Source organism: Tripterygium wilfordii, chromosome 2 (assembly GCF_013401445.1).
Source record: "Tripterygium wilfordii isolate XIE 37 chromosome 2, ASM1340144v1, whole genome shotgun sequence".
Taxonomy (NCBI): Eukaryota; Viridiplantae; Streptophyta; class Magnoliopsida; order Celastrales; family Celastraceae; genus Tripterygium; species Tripterygium wilfordii.
This window is the reverse complement of record NC_052233.1, coordinates 6,113,517-6,131,568: the sequence shown is the minus strand read 5'-3', so window position 1 is coordinate 6,131,568 and position 18,052 is coordinate 6,113,517. Positions and strand designations below refer to the sequence as shown.

At 38.1% G+C, this 18,052-nt stretch overlaps 2 protein-coding genes and 1 pseudogene across 3 annotated transcripts; 1 reads left to right on the top strand and 2 right to left on the bottom strand.

The window, feature by feature from the left end:
- Positions 1-1,331: 1,331 nt before the first annotated feature.
- Positions 1,332-3,897, bottom strand: LOC120012439 (protein FLC EXPRESSOR). 2 transcript variants are annotated; one of them, XM_038863873.1, is made up of 4 exons: positions 3,307-3,897; positions 2,697-2,857; positions 2,414-2,502; positions 1,332-1,688 (listed from the first exon to the last, which is right to left on the bottom strand). In XM_038863873.1, exons 1-4 carry the CDS (start codon positions 3,840-3,842, stop codon positions 1,605-1,607), a joined length of 870 nt encoding a protein of 289 aa, XP_038719801.1. In that variant the 5' UTR covers positions 3,843-3,897; the 3' UTR covers positions 1,332-1,604. The 2 variants fall into 2 exon arrangements, with proteins under 2 accessions (XP_038719801.1, XP_038719797.1); XM_038863869.1 differs by having other exon boundaries at positions 1,332-1,694; positions 3,307-3,896.
- A 4,075-nt stretch (positions 3,898-7,972) lies between these two features.
- LOC120012425 lies at positions 7,973-10,147 on the top strand (annotated as a pseudogene).
- Positions 10,064-13,004, bottom strand: LOC120012434 (alcohol dehydrogenase). Its single transcript, XM_038863861.1, has 10 exons — positions 12,843-13,004; positions 12,540-12,676; positions 11,968-12,014; positions 11,537-11,862; positions 11,367-11,449; positions 11,201-11,276; positions 11,015-11,076; positions 10,811-10,906; positions 10,559-10,720; positions 10,064-10,409 (listed from the first exon to the last, which is right to left on the bottom strand). The coding sequence occupies exons 1-10, from the start codon at positions 12,877-12,879 to the stop codon at positions 10,293-10,295; spliced, it is 1,143 nt and encodes a 380-aa protein (XP_038719789.1). The 5' UTR covers positions 12,880-13,004; the 3' UTR covers positions 10,064-10,292.
- Positions 13,005-18,052: the final 5,048 nt, after the last annotated feature.

The window sequence follows — 18,052 nt, the reverse complement described above, 5'->3', positions numbered from 1 at the left end:
AACAGATCTGAAACAGATATAATATCTGCATATTCAGATATGATTTTAGAAGAAAAAAAGAGTTCGAAAAAGCAATAAAACCTCATAGGTGATGCGCCTTGGTACATGGAGTTGATTGGGGGCGTTGATAGTCGTCGACATTGGGCATATTGGACGGATCTAGCTCTTTTTCAAATGGTGAATGTGATTTCATGAAGCTTTTCCAACGACCCAAGCGATAATCGATCGTCGGTAATGGTTGGGCTTTGATTGGGCTGACCTAGAGCTTCATTTCGATAGTTGGTTCGTCAAAAACGGTGATCGGACGGTGAACTTCCGATATGGTGGAGCAAGGAAGGAGGAAAAAGAATAAAGAAGGATATTTTGAAAAGTTGTACGTTCTGTACTTTTTTCTAATTTTTTTTTAGATTGTCCTTATTGGAATACAACTTTTACTTTTTGTCCTTAGGAGTAAAAACCCAAAAAAAACAAAAGTCATTATGATACATGGGCCCCACGATTAAAAAAATGAAAAATAAATTGCTGTGAGACGCCATCCCAGAAGCTCCAGATCAGAGTTTCTGGGACATCGTGCCAGTGGATCCGTCGCTCCTGCTGTGCTGTTTGGCACAACGATTTCGCAAAGCGAGACCTCTAGCAAACTGGTTTTGCGATCCGCTGTGCCGAACAAGCACTTTGTTGTTATAATTATTATTATAATAAAAGCTCATATATAGATATTTAATGTAATGATAAAAATTTAATATAATTTTAAAGTTAATATTTATAAGTTATGCTTAAAATTAATCTAATAATAATTAATTTATTAGATTAAATTTAATATTAAATTCTAGATAACACTTTTAGTCAACAGCTTTTCCGGTAGCGTCACTATTAGTTCACCAAACAAGTCAGAGTATATTTCACAGTTTTAAGCACAGTTTTTTTCTCACAGCTTTTCCGCTAGCATTGAAAATCAATTCAACCGGTCTATCAAAAGGACCCTATCTCTACCAAAAACACTCTTAATTGTCACTCTCTACCAAAAACACCCTTAATTACTTTTCTTTCTGTAACGTCCCTATCATTATTATTATTATCCTCTAATCAATGTCTATGGAGGGTGGGGTCTGAAAGTATCATAACAAGTGAAATATGATTGAGCTTAATTTGATTTAGAAACCAATGTGATCATGTCCAAAAATGCTCTCCTAAAGAGACTAGTCATGGATTACATTGCTAGAAGTAGCAAATCGAGAAGATTAATATTTTGGAGATGAATCAATGATGAATTGAGGACGAGGACGAGGATGAGGTGCATATCAAAAGTAAAGCAAGAACGTCAACAGAAGTGCTGACAGTGCTTAGTTTTCACTCTATTCATGAAAATTTTCACCAACAGCTACACTAGTCGCAAAGGGCGATTGCCCACAAGAGTTTGGTGGTAGGACCACCGACTATATGACGACGAAACATCGCACATATGCATACCTTGTCTGAAAATTCTGTTTCACTTTACTAGTCAATAAATGGAGATATTGGTCGGATTGAAAGACTGTTTCAGTGTTTCTCCAAAATATTCTAGCATCATATAAAACTTGTCTCTTAAACCTTTGAAAAAAAACTTATCTGGTTACATGAACTCCATGTGCATCATAAGAACCATGTGACGTTGCTCCAGACACCTCAGGGATAGCATCAGCATCGCCCTGAACCTAAAAGCGGAGCACATGTTAGTGGTTTTCTCCGAGCATTCCCACTGGGTTGGAGGGTGTAAAACATACTGCTATTTAGTAAATCAAACATATTATATCTCCACAATCATAAAGGAAGAGGATCAGAGGGGTGCTTCTCTCCTTCACATGTGGTCCAATCATTTTTGCAGACAAGGTGTAACTTAATGCAAGAAGAATGAGCTTTATTATGTATTTGCATCTTCAAGTTCCAAAATTATGGTGTTTAACTAGAAAATTTGTATGCTCGGGGAAAGCATAAGGCACATATTATAGGCAGAAAGTAGCACAGGTAGGTTCGAGACAAGATCCATAATGAAATTGACATAAGCTTTTCAGCATGCATCAAGTCCAAGCTAATGAAAATTTGAGCTGACCTCAGCCAAACCATAGCATAAGTTAGCTTAGTCCATTTGCAGACATCCTGTAACTGTAGGCTACACATGTTGTTCTCAACTCTTGTTTATATGTCTTGTTTTCGCTTTATATTCAATTTCCAGAATTTTGATATATTCAGACAGAGAGATAATGAGAGTTTGTCACTCTGTCATGTAATATTTACAGGAGAAAAATTGGAAGAATTATTATTCTTGTCTCTATATTCTGTTTAGTAATATCATCACTTTTCATCAGCATGCAATGAGATGCAATGACATTCGCGAGTCCTGAAGACATAACTAAAGCGGGAACTGAGAACATACCTGATGCAGACCGTACGAATCAGGATACGGACTTCCTCCATATCCCCCCATTTCAGGAGTGCCATAACTCGGAGCAGCATATCCAGGACCTGAACATAAATCACTCAAAATGTTAAGAGCCTCACAGAAAAATTTTCTGTCCAGATCGTACTTAACAAATTATCATATATAGACACACGAACATACAAAATTTTGAAAATGATCATTATCCTTTTCCTTTTTTAAGAAAAAAACTGATCATATCTTGGGAGAACAAACAAACAAACAAGACAATCAAATTTACCAGGGTTTGCTGCAGCTGCCGCCCTTGCTCTCTTCTCTGCATTAGCCAGCTCAGCATGGAGTTTCTCAATTTCACGAGTCATGGAAACCATACTTTTCTCCATCACTTGCCTATGTTCGAGGTTTGCAGCATGTGTCTTTTTCTCCATTTCAATAGCAGCCCTGCTTAAATCGAAGAACAAAAAGAGCACACTAAGAAATCTTGAAATTAAAATCACATAATCCGCCAAATACTTCTTAATGCAGATTCCCATAATCCCAATCTATGTTTTCTATGAAACTTCAGTCTAGTATTCATTCTATCACACTCATGCATATTAATTCTCCATTATTTTCTATTGCAATCTTATCAATTTTTTCCTCAACTAGAAGAAAGTCCTCTACCTTCAATAACACCATTCTGATAATAGTCATAAACTAGTAGAAATTGACAATTATATGATAAAGACAGTTAGTAGGATTCGATAAATCAAATCTACAATTTTTCTGAAACAGAAAACAAATGCGTATTAATGGAATTCTCAATCGCATTCCTAGGAGTCAATTTAGGGCGGTAATGCTCAAAATTCATCATCAATATACCGAAAGACTAGATCAGAGAGAAAAATCACCTTCCTTTTTGAACCTCTTTACCGATGGTCTCTATCTCCGTCTTCATGGCCAGCACCTGTTCAGACTCCGGTTGCACATTGGCAAGCTCGGCATTGATATCCTGTAGCCGCGCCGTCAATTCCATGCGGGACGCGTTGAGCTTTTCTATATCAGCTCGCACCTCATTGAGCTTCACACTCATCGCGTCGACGGCCCGCGCCTCGGCTTCCATCTTCAGGGACCTTTCATACACCTCTCGCACTTCATCGTCCCTCTCGGCTTTCACGCTGGCCGCAGCAGCCGATATGTGGCGTATATCCTCATCAGCGAGAGCGAGTTCTTGCTTGAGCGCCACGTGTGTAGCCGCTAGCCGTTGATTGTCTAGGAGGAGAGCTTGGATCTCCCGGTGCTGGATTTCGATACGATCCTCGAGGAGCACGGATGGATGGGGCCGGTTAGCCGAGATTGCCGCCGTTGCGTGATGGCGGTTAAGGAGGCGTGGTTCGTCGATCAAGTGATGGTGGGTTCGGGATGGCAAGTGATTGCGTCCCGTCATTGTTTTATTGTACGGGCTGTTCGGGCGTTTCTTAGTCTGTATCTTTTCTCAGTCCCGTTTTTGTGTGAGCAAATAGATTTTCTCGTGAAGGATCGAAAAAAATATTTTTGTAAATTAGATGTATTTCAAAATTTGAAATTGACAATCATTTTTTGTTTTTATTTTTTGAAATTAATTATAAAAAATAATGTTATGTTTGGTTAGTTGTGGGAGTGGGAGTGAGAATGAGAATGAGAATGGGAATGGGAATGACAATAATTTACAAGAATGGGAACAAGAATGGAAATTCCTTGGATTCAACAAGAATGAGAATTCCTTGGATTCCGATATTTGGTTGGTGAAGAATTGTGACAGGAAGATTGTATTCCTTTCATAGAGCCTAATCTATTGAGCATGGCTCAGAAACCATCCAGCAAATGGGACTATTCCTTCGATTGCCTCATTTTCAAGAAAGGCAATCAAAATGAGCAACTGTAGTACCCTATTTTTGGGCGGCCCAGATGATTATCCTTCGAGCGGGAACCCTACTAAGGTTCTACGAGTGCAACTTTGTACGAGTGAAACTGTAACCCCCAATGACCAGAAAATCAACAGTTTATACTCAAATCGAATCAAGAAATTGTAATTTTATTAAATAAGGTTGCAATTACAAAGGTTTTTGCGAAACTAATTACAAAAAACACTCGGCTGACTGTTACCATCTCTTCCAAGGCGGAAGGGTTGGTTGGTTCCCTTATCACAACTTCACCGTTACAAATTCCTTCGACCCTCCTCTCTAGAGTTGATTCCCTGATTGAGCTCTGAAGAGGATTAGCCATGGTCGCTGGCTCTGCCACTTCGTTAGCAGGACTAGATCGTCATCCAAGGGACGCTATTAGAACTGGATCGTAGCCAAAAAAGGGTTATGAGAGCTCCAATGATGTTGTGCAACCGAGACTCACTTCCTCCGCCTTCAATCGCTTCCTAGATCTCTTCATCTTGCTGGGTGTACAGAACTCGTTGAATAACCAAAGCCCGAACCTTCCTCATTTATAGGCAGAGTGATAGTCAATTCGCTCGGAAAAGGAAGCATCGTCATCAATTTCTGAGTCGCTTGGAACCAGAAATGCGTAGTCTAACATGATGTCTCACTCCCTTCACACCTTGAGAAGAACAAAGCTTTTAAATGAATTTTTCCTCTTTGCTAGGCCCTGACCTACTTGGATTAGTTTAGAATCCGAAGGTCATATTCTGCCCATTTTCCTTTAAGCCCAATGGAGACTTAACAAGGACGAGACCAATAGGGATCCTTTCCTTGAGAGCAAAGAAAAGTCTCCCACCAAAATGGAGAAGGTACACACTCTCTTGGCCAGCCAGGTCGGGCAGGTGCATCATCTGACAAAGGCATAGAGAGAGAAAGGCAGACGAGGATCCTTAAAATGGCGGGAAAGAGCGAGGAGAAAAGGGGAAAAAAGATAAAGGAGGTATGCAGGGCACTGAAGATGGGGTTAGCTGTCCAAAGGGAAAGAGGAGGAGGACCCTGAAAAAGGAGAGGGCGAAGAGATAAAGGAGGTCCCAAGAGAATAAGACAGAGAAGAAATAAAAGGTAAACGACAGGGACTTAGATCGAGAGCCAACAATCGCTTAGGTAGTTATACTCTATACCAATAAACATTTAGACATCGGAGCTGTAAATCGTATATACACAATTTCGCACTAAATTTATCTCCATTATTTATTGTGGTTTTATTATGGGTTGTATATATTTAAATTTATATGCATTAGTTTAGCTACATTATCTGTTGTGGTTTTCCTATGGTTATTATATATTAAAATTTATCTACACTGTACATAAATTATATCCACTGCAGATAAATTTATCTGCACTAAATTTATATGCGAAATTTTTTCATTTCAGAATATATCGAGAATGGATCTTATTTGAAAGAGTTCTACGTATATATAATTTTCTTTGAAATTCTGTCATATATTTTGAGAGAGAGACCATTTTGAAGTTTCGTTTAATAAAAGAAAAAAAGTCAAAGCTGATGATGTCATGTGTGTGGAGAAAATGTGGGAGAGAAAGAATGTCAATTGTTCTGTAATTTTTTCCTTTTATCTATATTTTTCTACAAGTCCTCTTAATAAAAATATTGCATCAGCATAAAGCCAAATTGATTTTCGGATATCAAGGATACAGATCTCAATCTCTACTTCACAACTCTCTCCCAAAGTTTTAATGTATGACTCATAAGTTTGATGGCCCTATAATTGTTAAAACTTTAGATATCACATTTATTATTGTATATAGGTACTATATTGCTTCTCCTCCACTTATCAAGTATCTTATGGGTCTTAATAATTTGATTAAATAACCTAGTGAGCCATGCTATACTTACATCTCCTACGCACTTCCATACTTCAATTGAAATTTCATCCTATCCCTTGGCTTTACGCCCTTTCATTTTTCTTAAAGCTTCATTCACTTCAGTCACTCTAACACGTCTTACATACTATGGATTCCTATTTTCATGAGAGATATGGAGATATTCAATGTTCCCTCCATGACTGCCATTTAGTAGCTCATTGAAGTAATATCTCCACCTCTCGTTAATTTCTACGTCTTTCACCAAAACTTCATCATCTATATCCTTGATGCATTTTAAATGATCTAGGTCCCTAAGTTTCCTTTCACGTGTTTTAACTAGCTTATAAGTAGTTTTCTCTCAATCTCTTGTATCTAACTTGTTATATAACTCCGTATATAATTTGTGACGTGCTTCTCCTAAAATCTTCTTAGCTTCTTGTTTAGTAACTTTGTATGTTTCATAACTATTATCGTCTCTACCGTTATATATGTAACTTTCTATAGCATCCTAATTGCATTTTTAACATATTCATTCCACCACCATGTTTCTTTGCCTTTAGGTATAGGACCGTTCGACTCATTAAGTACCTCTTTTGCTACTTGTTTGATATAAGTTGTGATTTTTTCCCACATGGAGTTTGTTTCCCCAATTAAACCCCAATTTACATTATTAAGTAATTTTTCCTTAAAAGCCATATACTCATCCCTTCTAGATTCCATCATCTAATCTTATATTCTCGTGCAACTTTAGCTTTTGAAAAAAATAAGGTTATCTTCTTACTTTTGGGAAAAGTGAGGCTGGCCAAGAATATGAGTTTTCCGTAGAGAGAGCTGTTGTAAAGGAGTCGCATGATTTGGATGCATAAAGTCATAAATCACAATTTTGCAAGTGAATGGAAGTTTAGATTATCCATTAAATATTTGATGTAAGTTTATAAGGTTAAAATAGACGGTGTAAACTTAATAGTTTATGTGGTGTAATTAAAATTTTTCTAACATGAATTACACATCTCTTGTCATAATAAAAAATAAAATAAAATAACTCACTACTCATCTGTTATGTCAGCCCACCATAAGCTTCAATTGCTCGAACCTACAAGCTCCCAACCACCAAGTCAAACGCGATAAATACAATGTGATGTTCAACTTGGAAGGGTTTGATTTCTTGGTAATTAAGATAAAATTTTTAATTACTCCAGATGAGACTTCTAGCTTCACATATCATCTGGCGCCATTGGATTGGAAGTCCGAAATGTTTTTTATATAATGTTTGGACCAAGTCTGGAACTGGACATATAATATTGCCTAGTATGTTTGAATTATAAACAACTTAATATAGTATTTCAGCTTACCATACATCATATGGTGACAATAATAAATATTTTTTTTGGCCATTCTTGCTTTCATCACCATTAAAAATAACTGTCCCGTGGTATATACTTTGACTCCGTTCAACAAAACTTATTTGTTGTCAAACTAAGTTAGTTTATGAGGTGTAAAAGATAAGTTAATTTATAAACTGTGAAGTAAGGGTTAGTTCTTAAGTTAAACTTATCACTGACGCTAACATATTACAAAATAATTTTTATATAAAATAAATTAAAATTTAAAATGTTTATAATATTATATATACAATATTATCTTAATTAAAAAAAAGAAGAAATGAAAACAAACAAACAAAACCTCTAAAATAAACTTCAATTTAAAATTTATTTCTTGGAGCTTATTAGAACTTATAAACTAGCTTATATAAACTATGCCAAAGAGGCTATGCCTATATATAATTGCCTTAACAATCTAAAGTACTCATCTGCAGCACTACTGAGTTCTGAGTCCAATAATGGCAGAAGTTAATGCTCATATGCAATACTTAAGACTCTATGCAGTTTTATTATTGTGTAGTACTAGTTTGATCAGGGCATCTGGGGGTAGTCCGTTAGAGAGGAGGACTAGTGCCTTATTCATCTTCGGAGACTCCACCGTCGATCCTGGCAACAACAATTACATCAAAACCATCCCTGAAAACCAAGCAAATTTTAAGCCTTATGGCCACAACGGATTCTTTGAAGGGCCTACCGGACGCTTCTCCGATGGCCGCGTCATAATTGATTATATTGGTCACTATTAATCCTTCAGTTTATCATCTTAGTCTCTTCATATATATACCTTCATCTGATATAATATTAGTTATACCGTCTATGCAGCTGAATATGCAGAATTGCCATTGATTCCTCCATTTCTGCAACCATCTGCTGATTATTCAAATGGAGTTAATTTTGCCTCTGGTGGATCTGGTGTTCTTCCTGAGACCAATTTTGGGTTGGTAAGTACTCTTTTTATTCTAAAAATAATAATCTAATTTTTTGTTCAAAAGTTATAATTCTGATTTTTTTTTAGTTCATGTTTTAGGTAATTGATCTTCCAACACAGTTGAGAAATTTCGAAGAGGTGCAAAAATCATTGACAAAGAAGTTAGGAGAAGAGAAAGCAAAAGAAGTCATAGCAGAAGCAGTGTATTTCATTAGTATTGGAAGCAATGATTACATAGTTGGTTATTTAGGTAATCCAAAAATGCAGGAACTACATGTCCCTGAAACGTATGTTGGGATGGTCATTGGGAACTTGACACAGGCAGTTCAGGTAAAACCCATATATAAGGTTACAATTAATTATTAACATTTGTAGATATTTTTGTCTTAATTTTGTTATATATATTCAGTTCCTGTATGAGAGAGGAGCAAGAAAATTTGGATTTCTAAGCTTGTCTCCACTTGGTTGCTTACCTGCTCTGAGAGCCCTGAACCCCAAAGGCAGTGAAGATGGTGGTTGCTTTGAGGCAGCTTCTGCTCTTGCAATAACACATAATAAGGCTCTCAAGCCTGTCCTTGCAACCCTTGAACAAATCCTTAAAGGATTCAAATATTCTGACTCCAATTTCTATGATTGGCTTGATGACAGAATCAGCAGTCATACTAAGTATGGTAAGTACGCTTTTTCCATGCCCAAAACAGCGAAAATTAGAAGCATGGGCACAATATAAATGATTCGCTCGTCAATTATGATAAGGATTTCAGTGGTTGATATCCTAGTTATCAGCTATCCCAGTTGTTGAGTTATACGTACAAGATTTCATGCGCATCATATAGTCATGTACGATATGTGGAGCCCACAAATTCACTTGTATTATGTTCGTCCAACTCAACAGCTGAGATAACTGAAATACTAACTGTTGAGATCTTTTATCATTTTCGTTTGTGTACTATATATATCAAACACCTTGTAATCAAATTGTGTGAATTAAGGTTTCAAGGAGGGAGTGAATGCTTGTTGCGGGACAGGACCGTACGGTGGGATCTCCAGTTGTGGGGGCAACAGGAAGGTGACAGAGTATAAATTATGTGAAAACTCTGACGAGTATATTTGGTGGGACGTATATCACCCGACCGATAGGTTCCATGAACAAATAGCGAAGGCTCTGTGGAATGGACCTTCATCATTTGTTGGGCCGTACAACTTAGAAGATCTCCTTTGACAGAGAGAAGCTCACCATAGCTGATGTAGTTGATGCCCCTCAAGGACAACACTTTCAGTAATGAAATTAGTGTAATAAGCTTATCAAACTGTTCCCAAGCAATTACGAATTCAGTGTAATCAACAATAAGAAGATGACCAGTGTGTATATTAGTTTCCAGTTTACTTAATAATTAATTAATTTAGCTGGGCCGCAGGAGTATTGTTTCTGATGGAAATCAATAAAGATGCATTCTACAATTTTGAACGTTTTGTTTTCATCGCATTTGCAGTTGTTTATTGCCAGAAAGAGCAAACATGGAAGAATTCTTAGAAACAGAGAAAACAGGGGAGTAATTAAAGATATTGACAAAGAGCCTCTTATTCAAAATAGAAGGAAAAGCACAAAACACCAGGAGTGTTTAGGATTTCAAAAAAAAAAAACAAATTTACAGTGCACAATGCAGTAAACCCAGTACATGTAACCTGTTTTATTTCACAAGTTCACAAGAAACAGCAATACTAAAAACCATTCCTTTTAACATAGTAGAGATTGCATATCTGCTGATGCTCACCATTGCAGTTATGATCATCTAACCGTCCATGCGAATGATGCACCTAAGGCTCTCTCCTTTCAGCATGTAATCAAAGGCTTTGTTAATCTCCGAGAACGACACCATGTGAGTGATGAACTTCTCCAGCTCTAGCTCCTGCAGACCATAAAAATAGCAGAATGTCAGTGAATTTCAGGAATCCGTTCAATGATTTATTCAATCACAAAACAAGTTTATGTAGATACATAACTTTGCTACAATTTAGTCCTGCAAAAGAACTGCGTTCTTTCACAAAAAAAGCTAACCTTGTTCATGTATTTTTCGACTACGCCAGGAATATCAGTGCGCGGCTTGTAGTTGCCAAAGAAGGTACCCTTGAGAGTTCTTCCGTCCAAGAATTTCATGGGATGTGTTTTGAATGCATCATCTTTGTTTGGTACACCAACGAGTACAGCAACACCCCAACCCTGAAAATAGTGCACACACGTGATCAGAAATTTAACTAAATCTTTTAGAACAGCAATCAAACAACAAATAAGGCTCGACAAGATAATTACATCGTGCACACATTCAAACGCTGAGATCATGGCCTGAATGCTTCCGGTGCATTCAAGACTCCTGTCGACTCCTCCATTGGTCATCTCAACGATCACCTGATTATCAAAACCATCATCAGCGCAAATGTTGTTAATTATCATATACCTATGCACTTGTTCTAAAATCATTATAATCATATTTAATGAATTTTTTTTGAAACCAACCTCTTGTACAGGCTTGTCATAATCTTTTGGATTCACAAACTCGGTAACACCGAATTTCTTAGCTGTCATCAAGAATAGGAATTTCAGCAATCATCAACTAGCAATTAGGAGCCTAAACATGAAGAAAGAATGAACTGAATTGGATTTTACTATATGTATGTAGGTAAATTGCCAGTCTGAATCTACCTTCATTGAACCTGCTCGGGTTCAGATCAATACCAATGATCCTTGAAGCCCCAGCCATCCTTGCACCTTCAGCAGCCTGAAATATCATATGGAAGAAGAGTATGAGAGTAGATTATTACAAGCATATCTACAGAAGGGCTGAAGCAAAGCAACAAGCACAACTCACCGCAAGGCCAACGGCTCCCAACCCAAAAACAGCTACAGATTGACCCTTCTTAGGTTTTGCAACATTCAGAGTAGCACCAAGACCTACAACCACAAAATGCCAATCATTAATCCCCATACATTGAAAATACATACAGCAATGTGTGAAAGAAAGCACTTCTTTCCCCTAACCTGTGGATATGCCACAACTAAGAATGCAAACTTTGTCAAGGGGAGCTTCAGGATTGATTTTGGCAACACAGCCCACATGGACAACAGTGTATTCACTGAAGGTGGAGGTGCCAACAAAGTGAAATATGGGCTTTCCATTAATAGAGAATCTTGACTTGCCATCACTGAGCATAACACCCCTGTCAGTGTTGATCCTAAGGAGATCACACATGTTGCTTTCTTCTGACAGACAGTGTGGGCACTCCTTGCACTCCCCAGTGAACACAGGGAGGACATGGTCACCAGGTTTGAGATCAGTAACACCTTCACCGACGCTCTCCACGATTCTGCGAATCAATAACATCAAATATAATCCAATAAAAACATAGCCTAGATCCAATTTTACATCAAGCTCTTCCAACGAATAGTATTTAAATCAAAAATAGACATACCCTCCAGCTTCATGACCTAATATGCGAGGAAAGACTGGTGTCTGGCCCTGCAACGTAAACGGAACCATTCAATTTCGATCTAATAACAATATAAGTCGCATTCAAGAAACAGTATTCAAACAAACATAGAAACATGGGAAAACATAATGTCAATGATGATACTTCAAACAAGTCATACGCTGCAAAAGAAACTTAAAAATTCAAGATTAAAACTAAAATGGAGGGCATCAAATGTTAGGATATCAGAAATTATGGAAGTAAAGCCTTGAAAAAAGGCCATTGCTTTGAGAATGTGGGAGTTGAATTTCAGTTCATATTTTTGAACAAGCTATAGAAACTTAAAAATCCAATATTTACACTGAAATGGAAAGCATACAAATGTCAGTATATCAGAAATAATGTAAAAGTTAAGCCTGAAAAGCCCATTGCCTCAAGAATTTGAGAGTCCAAATTTTCTTCCTTTACAGTGACCAAGTCAGATGGGCATGGCATTTTCCCTCTCATTAAACAAATTAAAGACAAGTTAAGTAGAATAGGCATGATGTGGTGTGACTGTGAGGTTTGTTTGTTACCTTGGCTTCCCAGAAGTAGACATCAGTGTGGCAGAGAGCTGTGAACAGAATCTTCAACCGAACTTCATTAACCTGTGGTGGTGCCACCTCCACTTGCTCAATTACTAGTGGCTTCCCTGCTTCCCATGCCACCGCAGCTGCAAATGCAATACATGGATACCCAATTACTTATCAGCTCCTCATAAACTAGTAGGAAATCAAAACGATCAGGACAACCCAAAAGTCAGACAACCCAAAAACCAAGACTAAATCAGCAAACAAAAAAAGAAAAAAAATAAGAAGGATGAGATTGAGATTGATTACCTTTGCAGCGTATGACTTGACCAGCGGTGCTAGACATGCTTGGTTGGATGATTTAAGAGAAATAGTATTGTTTTAAGTTTGATTGTGTAGAAGATGGAGAGAATTAGTGTATTTATAGTGAGAGAAAAAATAATGCCCAAGATTAGATTAGAGACCCAATGTTTTATGTACGGGATTACCACTTATGGTTTTTCTGGAACTAACAACATTACTACGCGTCATTGCCGTGATTCGTGATCGCTACTGCTGCGTTGTTTTGCGCAAACCAGTGGCGCCTTTGGTTTCCACTTTCCATCTTCCAGGTGTCATCTCCGCTTTTCACTATCTAATTATCTATCTCCGCTTTTGACTATTTTTTTCCCGTTTTGACTATTCTTTTTTTTAAATACAAAACAGATTCGAATGCTGATCATCAAAATAATACATATTATATTATCTCGATCTTGATACATTCTTTTTACATATGGGCTCTTTATATAGAGAGCAGAGAATGAATAGAGATGGTTATCACAAGTATTAACCATGGTTCATTACAATTATTGAGCACACAACAAGACACACAGTAATTTACATCATTATACAAAAGCTTTGCAAAAGCTCTGATGTTACTTTCACAGACAGGATGAATTTAGGGAGGTCAGCGCTGTTCCTGGATACGATGTGTAGTCCAATCAGAACCGTCGTCAAATGTTTCATTCCAATCGAAGAGATTAGATTCAATTTCCTCAGCAAAAGTACTAACATAAGGCTACCGCCAGACAGCAATGGGAATCTGTGCAGGACGATACCCATTAAGATCACACATGTGGGGCCGAAAACGTTGCATGTAATTATGATCTCTACAGCATGAAACATCAACAGTAATATCTTCTGTTGTGCTGACATCAGTAGGCCAAGTGTCATAGTCTATGATGGTAAATTGTGGAGAATAGGTGGCTAGATAGCCAGAGGAGTGAGGATCTATAGTAAGAGAAAGAGGACGATAGAAAGTAAAACGGATAAACTCAACTCTGTAGGAGTCAAGAAGAGTCATCCATTGAGACAAAGGTTGGAACCAGGAGAGGAAGAGGGACAAATTGATTCGAGCAGGAATAGGAGGAAAGAAAGGGTAATGTCTCTGACAGAGATTAATATAACAACGAAGAAGTCCAACAGAGAATTGGAAACCAATATGATACAGTTGAAGAAGGTAATTAAGACAGAGTATCATAGGGGTAGAAACATAATAATAATCTTTAAACTGCCAAAGATTGAGGAAAGGGAAAGAGGGATCATGTAAACACCCAGAGAGGGTATAACCATGATTACAAGTGGAGATTTTGAGAAAAGCCTGATAGGAAAGGAAGGCATGGGGTTTAGTAACAAGAGAGAATATATGCACAGCAACCTCAAAAGATAACTTAGAGAGAATAGCTTGAGGAGAAATATCAAAACAGGAATTAGTAGAAGACGAGGAAGATGGAGAAAACATTCCCACGAAAGGAAGGAGATAAACAATAGAACAGAGAGCAAGATTTCTGGAGAAGATATCAACAAGAACATTGGTTTTACCCTTGATATGAACAACATCAAAAGTGAATTGGGCAAACCAAGAATTCCATCGAAGTAACTGAGAATGAGGAAGTTGCTTCCCTTTGAATTTGAGAATGTTAGGGAAAGCAGACATATCCATCTCGACCAGAAAATGATGTCCAAGCAAGTGGAATTGAAATTTTTCAATGCCTCGTTTCACAGCCAAAACTTCTTTGAAAGTAGAATGGTAGTGGAGTTCAGATTCTTTGAAAGGACCAGACTTGTAACCACAAACATGCCGAACAGAATGAGCATCTTCTTCAAAGAGAATAGCAGCCCAATATTCATCACTAGCATCAGTCTGAAGAACACGTTTACCATGAGCAGGAATTTTGAGAGCTGGAAGAGTCTGTGCCTGAAGTTTTATGGCTTGAATGGCAGCTGAATGCTGAGAATTCTATAGAGGAGCATGCTTTTTGAGAAGTGGATGAAGCAAGCGCAAATGCTGAGCAATGCGAGGTAGAAAATCAGACATAGGAACCTTTTGTGAAGGTGAGACCTAGAAAGTCACATGATTCTTGAGCTAAAACCATTTTTCATTCTGAGAGAATAATACCATGGCTGTTAACAATGTTAAAGAAGTGTTGTAACAGAGCCTTATGTTCATCCTGTCCTGTAGAAAACAACAAAATAACATCAATATAAACAAGAGCAGAGTCAGCCAGTGGAGCGAAGATTTTTGTGAGAGTTTTCTGGAAGACAGAGGGAGCATTTTTGAGACCAAAGGGAAGAACAGTCCACTGAAAATGTTTATCAGGAATGCATAAAGCAGTTTTGGGACGTTCAGAGAGAACGAGACCAAGTTTTCCAAAAGCCAGCTCTGAGATCAAATTTAGAAAATAAGGTGGCTTGAGCAATCCTAGAGAACCAAAGTTGTTTATTCGGAAGAGGGAACTTATCATCAGCAAGGAAATGATTAAGGGGTTGATAATTGATGACAAGACGCATTTTTCCACGGACTTGTTCAGAATGATTACTTACATAAAAAGCTTCACATGCCCAAGGAGAAACAGTGGGTTCAATAAGACCTTCAGAGAGCAACTGATCAAGTTCAGTGAGGGCTAAAGCATAGTGTTCATGAGACATTCCCCGATGACTAGCTTTAGTGGTAGTGACATCTTCATTCCTTTTGAAGGGCAAGGAAATAAAGAAATCAAGATTTTTCCAAATAGGAAAATGACGTTTTCGAGAGAATTCAGAATGACTAGTAGCACAAAGTTTTTGAATCAATTGATCTCGAAGAGGATGAAAAAGCTGGGCCAAGTAGAGATTGGGAATGGAAGACCAAGAAGACAATCTTTATCAGGAAGATTAAAACCAAGAAATTGGTGACGAAGGGTAAGAGTAGGAAAGATACGAAGGAGAACAAGTTTACTAAGAAGAGTAATAGTAAATTGTTCACCATTAGCAGCAGTGAATGTCCTTGAACAAGGAGTCCAAAAAGACGTTGGAAGAAATGAGGGGTTGAGAATAGAAAACAGCAGCACTAGTATCAAAGAAGGCAATGAGTGGAATTGGGGTGGCATAGTTTTCAGGAATGAGGTGAATTTGAGCATAAGGAAAAGGAGTTGTGGGGGAAGAGGAGGAAGAAGTCTTGAACATGAAGAGATCCGATGCAAGAGAATAAGAGTCAGAGAGATCATCATCGAGGAGATCTTCAACATCTTCTTCATACTGAAGAGCAAGTTGGGCATCAGTAGGATCATCAACCAAGGAGTAGAGAGATTCCACATCATTATCATCAGGATTGTAATCAGCACAATGATAAGTGATTTGCTGAATAAGTTGAGCACGACGTTCCTTCTGAGGGCAATTTTGAGCAAAATGGCCAGGTCTTTTACAGACAAAGCATTTAGTACTTTTAGTATAGCCAGTTGGCTTTTGTCTGCGACGCAAAAAACTTCCAACGTTGATTGAAAAGTCGGGCAAACTTGTTGGAAGATCTGAATAAAGATTTCCCTCGTCTGTGAAAACCTTTTTTAGGAAGAGTAAATTGACAGTTGGATTTGTCGCATTTGATTTTGAGATCAGCACAATCACAAGAGGATCCGAGCAGCATTTTGGTTTGTTTCAACTTCTTCAAAAAATACTGCTGGTTGCAAAGCCTATTTAGGGCCATGAGAGTATGGCACCAAAGTTCACCAAGAGAGAGACTAGCCAACGAAGTCCCCTTTGTATCAATGAGTTTCGTGGCTTCATTACCAAGAGGTTCTGGTAGTGAGTTGAGAAAGACTTGCTTGAGATTTGTATCATCTACACCATTGAGGATGTAATATCATCAAGAAATACGATCATAATTTTTTTCAAGATCACGATGTTGGAAAGAGCAACACTTGAGTTTAAAAAACTTTTTCGCGAGCTTGCTCAACATGATGTTCAAAGGTGCCTGTGAATTCATTATAGATAGCAGTCATGAAGTGATCCAAAGAAAGACCTCTGGCTTGAAGTTGCCAATATGGACCAAGGGAAATCCACCACTCACGGAGTCTACCCGTAAAAAGAGTTGTAGCACGATTAATAACCGTACTATTATCTTCATGAGGAAGCTGGAGTTGAGTGACACACCAAGCAAAAAGTTCATCAAGACGTTCCTTCCATTTACTGGGAGGGATATCATCAATAGAGAAAGGATGAGCTGGAAGAGGAGTAGGGGTAGAACTAAGAGGAGTCTGGTGGTAGGAAGAAGCAGAACTTTCAGGGTCTGACATATAAGGGTCTGGAGGAGGGTCAGGATTTTCTTGAGGAATAGGTGGAGGTTGAGGTGGATTAGATGAAGAAGGATCATCAGGTTTAACCATAGAAAAATCAGAGGAAGGAGAGTGAATTAAGTTATCTAAAAGAGTGAGAATTGGATCGGATGAATCTGAGGGTTTTGGATCAGAAGGTGGAGGAGGGACAAATTTAGGAATAGATCTGGTTGGTGGCTTGGGAGGACGATGAGGTTTAGGAGGATAAAGATAAGAAGAACTATTGAAAGGTAGGGAGCTGGAGGTTGGAATTTCTAAAGGTTGTGGATGATAGTTTGGGGGCTTGAAAGCATTGATCGGCATAGAATGATGAGAGTCATGGAGGAGTCTTGAGTGAGCCTGTCTTTCCATATCATGTAACTGTGCTTCAAGAAAGTGTTTAGCTTTTTGTTTTTCTGACAGAACCAAGGAAGATCCAAGAAATCCTTGTGAAGCCATTTGCAAGAGTTCATGGTGGAGAGACTCAATCTGCTGTTTGAGGTGCTGAATAACAGATGAATGATGTTGGACTTTAGTATGAAGTGTTTGCTGAGTGTCAGCAATCTTCAAAAGCAATTTATTCTGAGCAACATCATTATCAGATTGCCAATTAAGTGTGGCTTCAGTAGCAGTCAGAGGTTGCTTTAGAGAACCATCATGCTTAAGAGTGGTGTCTTCTGGAATTTTCCAAGAGTGCTTTGCTCGATTAGCAGGTGTGGTATATGATTCTAGAGCAGGAAAAGTGGCATCATACTGAGTAGTGCCAGGGTCAAACATGTAGCACTGTGATGGTATATCATCTTCCAAAGATGGAGATTTTCGAGGATATGTGACATAATAGTCAAAACCGCCTGAGGATTCACCAAGAAGATCTACTTCAAGATCCCCATCAAGATAGCATTGCTGCAACCG

Coding starts and splice junctions, on each gene's coding strand:
- LOC120012434 (XM_038863861.1), bottom strand. CDS start 12,879: ATGTCTAGCACCGCTGGTCAAGTCATACGCTGCAAAG. Junction 11,077..11,200: donor CCCGAGCAGGTTCAATGAAG/GTAGATTCAGAC, acceptor TCTTGATGACAG/CTAAGAAATTCGGTGTTACC. Junction 10,907..11,014: donor ATGACAAGCCTGTACAAGAG/GTTGGTTTCAAA, acceptor TTTGATAATCAG/GTGATCGTTGAGATGACCAA.
- LOC120012439 (XM_038863869.1), bottom strand. CDS start 3,842: ATGACGGGACGCAATCACTTGCCATCCCGAACCCACCATCACTTGATC. Junction 2,858..3,306: donor AAAGAGGTTCAAAAAGGAAG/GTGATTTTTCTC, acceptor CGATTTAAGCAG/GGCTGCTATTGAAATGGAGA. Junction 2,503..2,696: donor GGCAGCTGCAGCAAACCCTG/GTAAATTTGATT, acceptor ATTTATGTTCAG/GTCCTGGATATGCTGCTCCG.